This window comes from Lucilia cuprina, chromosome 3, assembly GCF_022045245.1.
Source record: "Lucilia cuprina isolate Lc7/37 chromosome 3, ASM2204524v1, whole genome shotgun sequence".
Taxonomy (NCBI): domain Eukaryota; kingdom Metazoa; phylum Arthropoda; class Insecta; order Diptera; family Calliphoridae; genus Lucilia; species Lucilia cuprina.
Genome location: NC_060951.1, coordinates 24,865,798 through 24,874,769, shown reverse-complemented (window position 1 = coordinate 24,874,769; position 8,972 = coordinate 24,865,798). Strand labels below are relative to the sequence as shown.

At 30.7% G+C, this 8,972-nt stretch overlaps 1 protein-coding gene across 2 annotated transcripts in view; it reads right to left on the bottom strand.

The window, feature by feature from the left end:
- LOC111690380 (tRNA dimethylallyltransferase) overlaps positions 1-8,972 on the bottom strand; it is a 161,491-nt gene that overhangs the window by 7,303 nt on the left and 145,216 nt on the right. For both annotated transcript variants that reach the window (XM_023452849.2, XM_046946373.1), the window contains exon 5: positions 435-573. In XM_023452849.2, coding sequence (XP_023308617.2) covers positions 435-573 — 139 coding nt within the window. The remainder of the gene's footprint in view (positions 1-434; positions 574-8,972) is intronic.

Here is an 8,972-nt window from a genome sequence, read left to right as displayed (position 1 = left end):
ACTAACTAACTAACTAACTAACTAACTAACTAAATAACTAACTAAATAACTAACTAAATAACTAACTAACTAACTAACTAACTAACTAACTAACTAACTAACTAACTATCTAACTAACTAACTTACTAACTAACTAACTAACTAACTAACAAACGAAAGTAACTAACTAATTTTGGTTTGTTCGATGGATTCGTATTTCGGTCTACATGCGTATGGATTTGTGAAATAAATCAAAACCATCAACAGATTAAAGAAAAACTGTACTGAGAGGATTAGCTACTGTGAAGACAGGAGCAACAACCTACATGACATAAAATCGTGTTTGAAGTTTAAAAGAAGTTTTCTCCATATTTACGAAAGTTTCCTGTTCATTATGTTACTTTCGTGGATATTTTCAAATGACCTAATGATCATTCCAACAATTAACAACTCACCTGATTGCATCGCAACCACAATAGGATCGTATGTGGATAACGAAGTGGACCTCCCAAACGATTGCCACCAGGTTGTTGACGCTGTTCGTTTAATTTTGAACTTAACGTTTGACCAGTTTGTTGATAAAATTCAATGGCTCTGAAAATACACAAAGAAAAGAAGATAAATGAAAAAACCTAAGAAATATTATGTAAATTATTTGTTGTTTGTTGTTTATGAACAAAAAACATATAATAAATAAATAAACAAGAAACAAAACATTGTAAATTAACTAAAACATATTAATTAAATTGGCTGACAAGTGTTGGCTGGAGGCAAAAAGAAAAAAAAATAGATTTTTATTTGTTTTTATTTTTAAAGAACAACAATATGATTTTTTATACCCTACAGTAGGATATAAAAGTATTTAGATAAATATATATATAATAATATATAATAATAATTTTAGTTGCTCTTATAATATTGTGGTTAAGACAAACATAGAGTCCTGTGAACAATTTATAAGCTTTTGAAAATAAGTTTATAATAATAAAGCTTTTGTAAGATAATAACATAGATTTATTTCTAGTTGAGTTATATTAATATGGTAATGACAATTATTTTATACAACTAAAATAATGAAATAATTTAATCGCCTAAAATAATTGATTTAATTGCAACAAATATATGACTAAACTTAATATGCTTCTTTTTAATGTAATGTAACCGATGGCATTTTAAGAATTAATAATACCAACTAACACAATTCTGAATTTCCAATGTTTTTTCTTGAAAAAAAAAAATGAAAAATATATTTTAAATGACGCCTTTACATAAAATTAAATAAGTAGACAAGTAAACAAAAAACATCATTAAAAAGACATAAATTTTAATTTTTAAGTTGCTTTTTACTTCTAAACTTTTTTAAAGAAAATAAAACGAAACAAATTACACAATTAACACCAAAAAAATATAATACAAATAAACAAAATCAATTTTTAGCTACTTTCAAATAAGAACAAATGAAACATTTTTCAAGTAGAAATAATAAAACAACATTTGATGACAAAATATTTGGTTTCTAAAAAGAAAAACATGTTCGCCTTTTATAGCCCCATACACAGTCAAATGTCAATCAATTGGCTCAACAACACACTCCCTCATGTTTAATTTTTTAAGGAAGCAACTTTGTTGTGATGATTTTAAAAAAAGATTCCCCTGAGGCAAGGTACATGAGATTCTGTAAATTTTTGACTTTTCCTGTCCAAATTTGTAAATTTGAAATTTATTGTAATTTGTTTTACAGAATTTGTATTTTCGGTTAAAAACAAAAATTCAAAAAGACAAATATTTGTGTAATTGAAATAAATTTTCCTGTTACAGGAAATGACAACACATGTAGTTATTTGACTAATTAAAATATTTCAAAGAACTGGTTGAGAAATTTCAATTTAGAAGCTGACAGTGTTTCTATTCGACATACTTAATATTCCTATATTGGGAAAAGGGAAATGGTTAAGGAGGTTATAAAGACTTTTGCACCCTATAAAGCAGCAGGACTGGTTTTATTTCATTTGTCAAAGATTTTCTCTCCTATTTACACCCAAACCTAGTTATGCAACACCTAAGTACTATCGACCGATAAGTTATACGCCTTTTCTACTTAAAACCTTTTCTACTTAACCCTTTTCTACTTAAACTGATAGACGATCGAATTTATAAAAGCAATATACCGGGCAAAGAACGCAAATATAAGCAGCTTGCTTATGAAAAGGGACAATCGGTGGAAGCTGCGTTATAGTTGTGTATTATATATTTAGGAAAATCCTTTGATAGAAAATTTTATACACGCTGATATCCCTATCCAATACCTAGACCAGTTTTATGTAGATTGGATGATCCGTAGGAAAAGGGTATTCAGTGGCGTACCATGGGCCCTTTTAATCTAACTAACCACGATTAATAGCATACTAAGGATCTTAAGTGTAGTAGCGCTAAAGCAGCTCTTATACATTCTTAAGCCAGACTCAGCCCTATTAAGCTAGATATGAGACACCAACGTACTATCGACCGACAAGTTTAACGCCCCTTAAAACGTTTAAACGGTTATACGAGAACTTGATTGAAACAGTTGCTTATGTAAGAGACGATCGATGGAATCCGTATTGTATGAAGTATTCTATGTATGTAGATCAATCCTTCTATATCAAACTGTATGCGGTATTAATTTACTTCGAAGGCTCCTGATACTCCTATAAAATATCAAAACCAGTTTTATGTGGATCGGGTGATCTGTTAGTGTATTTGTCATTTTTATTTATGTAACCACGATTAATAGCATTCTAAGTACGCTGAGTCTATAAGGGCTAAAGTAGTTCTAATATATCCTTAAGCTGGGCTCAACCAAGAGGCCTCAATATTAACCATTCAAAAATGAAAATTTCCTTTATATTAATTAAATTAAATATAATTTATTCTTAACCACTTTCAATGTTTTAAAATCCTTGATTTCTACCTTTCAATAATAAAACTGTAATCTTGAAATATTTTTTTCCACATACAAAATATTTTTCCTATGTTTTACTTTTATTGACGAAAAAACTAGGTCACTATGCTAACGATTTTATGGAGTGACTTTAATGTAAATTTTTTATTTTCAATGCTGCACCTTGTTGCAAATTAAGCTGCTTATATTTTTCTATGAAATCATATAAACTTCATTCATGGTGGTTTCATTATCTACATAAAAACAACAACAGTGTGGCCAAAATTCCCTTTAAGCAGTAATTTGTTACAAATTATTTGCAATTTATACCACATAGCATCTATTTCACTCTTGAAACTCCTTGTACCCTACACAATTATCATATGGAAGACGTAAAGCATCTGTTCTGTTAACATATACAAACTTGTACCATATACTCACCTAAAAGTTTATCAGGAATTATTTTCTAAGACAACTAAATTTTGAATGAGTCAAAACTAGTAAATGATCATTGACATAAAGATAATGGTAATTAAATTGATCAATTTTTTCATAAAATCCCTATACAAATACCCCCCAAAGCTAAGGGTTAATTATGGCATTTGATATCGATTTCATTTAACATAGTTCCCACACAAAACTCATACAAAGCCTATTTTATAAAATAAGTACATAAAGGCGTAAAGTACTCAATAGCCGACCTTGACTGACTACACATTCTTACCCACTCATATCGTGTTCGTCTACTCTGTGTGGAAAACAGCATGACAAATTTAAATTTTGAAATAGTACTAACCAATAACAAAAATAGTACTTTTGACCATAGACTAGACTATAAACTAGACTATCTACTAGACTACAGACTAGATTATCTACTAGACTATAGACTAGACTATAGATCAGACTATAGACTAGACTATGGACTAGGCTATAGACTAGACTATATACTAGACTATAGACTATAGACTAGACTTTAGACTAGACTATAGACTGGACTATAAACTAGACTATAGACTAGACTATAGACTAGACTATAGACTAGAATATAGACTAGACTATAGACTAGACTATAGACTAGATTATAGACTATATTATAGACTAGACTATAGACTAGACTATAGACTAGACTATAGACGAGACTATAGCCTAGACTATAGACTAGACTATAGACTAGACTATAGACTAGACTATAGACTAGACTATAGACTAGACTATGGACTAACCTATAGACTAGACTATAGACTAGACTATAAACTGGACTATAGACTAGACTATAAACTAGACTATAGACTAGACTATAGACTAGACTGTAGACTAGACTATAGACTAGACTATAGACTAGACTATAGACTAGACTATAGACTAGACTATAGACTAGACTATAGACTAGACTATAGACTAGACTATAGACTAGACTATAGACTAGACTATAGACTAGACTATAGACTAGACTATAGACTAGACTATAGACTAGACTATAGACTAGACTATAGACTAGACTATAGACTAGACTATAGACTAGACTATAGACTAGACTATAGACTAGACTATAGACTAGACTATAGACTAGACTATAGACTAGACTATAGACTAGACTATAGACTAGACTATAGACTAGACTATAGACTAGACTATAGACTAGACTATAGACTAGACTATAGACTAGACTATAGACTAGACTATAGACTAGACTATAGACTAGACTATAGACTAGACTATAGACTAGACTATAGACTAGACTATAGACTAGACTATAGACTAGACTATAGACTAGACTATAGACTAGACTATAGACTAGACTATAGACTAGACTATAGACTAGACTATAGACTAGACTATAGACTAGACTATAGACTAGACTATAGACTAGACTATAGACTAGACTATAGACTAGACTATAGACTAGACTATAGACTAGACTATAGACTAGACTATAGACTAGACTATAGACTAGACTATAGACTAGACTATAGACTAGACTATAGACTAGACTATAGACTAGACTATAGACTAGACTATAGACTAGACTATAGACTAGACTATAGACTAGACTATAGACTAGACTATAGACTAGACTATAGACTAGACTATAGACTAGACTATAGACTAGACTATAGACTAGACTATAGACTAGACTATAGACTAGACTATAGACTAGACTATAGACTAGACTATAGACTAGACTATAGACTAGACTATAGACTAGACTATAGACTAGACTATAGACTAGACTATAGACTAGACTATAGACTAGACTATAGACTAGACTATAGACTAGACTATAGACTAGACTATAGACTAGACTATAGACTAGACTATAGACTAGACTATAGACTAGACTATAGACTAGACTATAGACTAGACTATAGACTAACTATAGACTAGACTATAGACTAGACTATAGACTAGACTATAGACTAGACTATAGACTAGACTATAGACTAGACTATAGACTAGACTAGACTATAGACTAGACTAGACTATAGACTAGACTATAGACTAGACTATAGACTAGACTATAGACTAGACTATAGACTAGACTATAGACAGAACTATAGACTAGACTAACCTATAGACTAGACTATAGACTAGACTATAGACTAGACTATAGACTAGACTATAGACTAGACTATAGACTAGACTATAGACTAGACTATAGACTAGACTATAGACTAGACTATAGACTAGACTATAGACTAGACTATAGACTAGACTATAGACTAGACTATAGACTAGACTATAGACTAGACTATAGACTAGACTATAGACTAGACTATAGACTAGACTATAGACTAGACTTAGACTAGACTATAGACTAGACTATAGACTAGACTATAGACTAGACTATAGACTAGACTATAGACTAGACTATAGACTAGACTATAGACTAGACTATAGACTAGACTATAGACTAGACTATTAGACTAGACTATAGACTAGACTATAGACTAGACTATAGACTAGACTATAGACTAGACTATAGCCTAGACTATAGACTAGACTATAGACTAGACTATAGACTAGACTATAGACTAGACTATAGACTAGACTATAGACTAGACTATAGACTAGACTATAGACTAGACTATAGACTAGACTACAGACTAGAATATAGACTATACTATAGACTATACTATAGACTAGACTATAGACTAGACTATAGACTAGACTATAGACTAGACTACAGACTAGACTATAGACTAGACTATAGACTAGACTATAGACTAGACTATGGACTAGACTATAGACTAGACTATAGACTAGACTATAGACTAGACTATAGACTAGACTATAGACTAGACTATAGACTAGACTATAGACTAGACTATAGACTAGACTATAGACTAGATCTAGACTATAGACTAGACTATAGACTAGACTATAGATAACTAGACTATAGACTAGACTGACTAGACTATAGACTATAGACTAGACTATAGACTAGACTATAGACTAGACTATAGACTAGACTATAGACTAGACTATAGACTAGACTATAGACTAGACTATAGACTAGACTATAGACTAGACTATAGACTAGACTATAGACTAGATATATGACTAGACTATAGACACTAGACTAACTATATACTAGACTATAGACTAGACTATAGACTAGACTATAGACTAGACTATAGACTAGACTATAGACTAGACTATAGACTAGACAATAGACTAACTATAGACTAGACTATAGACTAGACTATAGACTAGACTATAGACTAGACTATAGACTAGACTATAGACTAGACTATAGACTAGACTATAGACTATAGACTAAGACTATAACTAGACTATAGACTAGACTATAGACTAGACTATAGACTAGACTATAGACTAGACTATAGACTAGACTATAGACTAGACTATAGACTAGACTATAGACTAGACTATAGACTAGACTATAGACTAGACTATAGACTAGACTATAGACTAGACTATAGACTAGACTATAGACTAGACTATAGACTAGACTATAGACTAGACTATAGACTAGACTATAGACTAGACTATAGACTAGACTATAGACTAGACTATAGACTACTAAGACTAGACTATAGACTAGACTATAGACTAGACTATAGACTAGACTATAGACTAGACTATAGACTAGACTATAGACTAGACTATAGACTAGACTATAGACTAGACTATAGACTAGACTATAGACTAGACTATAGACTAGACTATAGACTAGACTATAGACTAGACTATAGACTAGACTATAGACTAGACTATAGACTAGACTATAGACTAGACTATAGACTAGACTATAGACTAGACTATAGACTAGACTATAGACTAGACTATAGACTAGACTATAGACTAGACTATAGACTAGACTATAGACTAGACTATAGACTAGACTATAGACTAGACTATAGACTAGACTATAGACTAGACTATAGACTGGACTATAGACTAGACTATAGACTAGACTATAGACTAGACTATAGACTGGACTATAGACTAGACTATAGACTGGACTATAGACTAGACTAGACTATAGACTAGACTATAGACTAGACTATAGACTAGACTATAGACTAGACTATAGACTAGACTATAGACTAGACTATAGACTAGACTATGGTCTAGTATATAGTCTAGTCTACAGACTAGACTATAGACTAGACTATAGACTATATAGTATTTATATTATACACAAGACTATATTCAATAAGTATCGAAAAAAGTACTAATGTATTGAATCTTCCCCGTCTGATGGGAACCTAGAAACTGAAAGAAATCAACCTACAATTTTATATGTTTTCTCGTTTTTCTCTACTATTACTGGTTTACTTTAGAGTTAGTTTAGAGTCATGTAATAGACATATGTAGTTACATACATATAAATGGATATAAATATAAGCCAACATTTTGTTCATGTAAGTTGCTGTTTTTATATTTGTTCTTGCCTTAATGGTTTTGGATCATTGCAATATCTTGGGAGGAGTTATTCGATCGGTCGGTCAGTTGGCAACTAATAAAAAACTGGTTTATTTGATTGCCGTAATCTACATTTTATTGAAAATGTGCATTGAAAAGTCTAACAAAAAACTAGACCAACTTAATGCTGCAAATACTCTTCATATGAGAGTAAAAACAAAACTATAAAATTGAAATTGCGCGCATGCACTTTAGCAATAGCTCTATAAAAAAGTGAATTGGTGCCACCAAGATTATTGGCACACCTTTGTTGCGTTTTCACTTTCATTTCATGCGCGTTTTTCTCATAAAATCAGTCAATTTAAGTGGATGTAATGGATTAAATAGGAACAATATTTTTTTTCTTCTCCCATGTAATAATACATATTTTGCAATAAAAATTTACTGTAATACACGTGTACACTGGAAGAAAAAAGAGTCTAAAATGAACATTTATACATACTTTTGTAATGTCAAAATTGAAAGTTTAAGAATGAGATATACAAATTTTGCAACATTGTTGCCTTTACCATTAAGATCGACATTATATTCATTTGGTTGATTTGAATTCATATAATTATTTAAAATATCAGCTACAAAATCAAAGTTTGTTCAATTGTCATTAATTTTACATGTTTTAAATATTTAACAATTGAATTATTAACTCATGTCATATTTTTAATACAAATGAAACAAACATTTTTCAAATACCAACCTTAAATATTTTCTGACACGAAAACTTAATTAAGCAAATATTTATTTTATAACAACTATAGAACAGAAGGGGATTCACAGGTGTAAAATAACCAAAAATTCATTGCTGTGATTTTTTGTTTTTAAATAAATTGAATGTTTTGAATTTATAGTCAAAAGTCTAGTCTATAGTCTAGTCTAAAGTCTAGTCTATAGTCTAGTCTAAAGTCTAGTCTATAGTCTAGTCAATTGTCTAGTCTAAAGTCTAGTCTATAGTCTAGTCTAAAGTCTAGTCTATAGTCTAGTCTGTAGTCTAGTCTAAAGTCTAGTCTATAGTCTAGTTTATGGTCTAGTCTATAGTCTAGTCTATAGTCTAGTCTATAGTCTTGTCTATAGTCTAGTCTATAGTCTAGTCTATAGTCTAGTCTATAGTCTAGTCTATAGTCTAGTC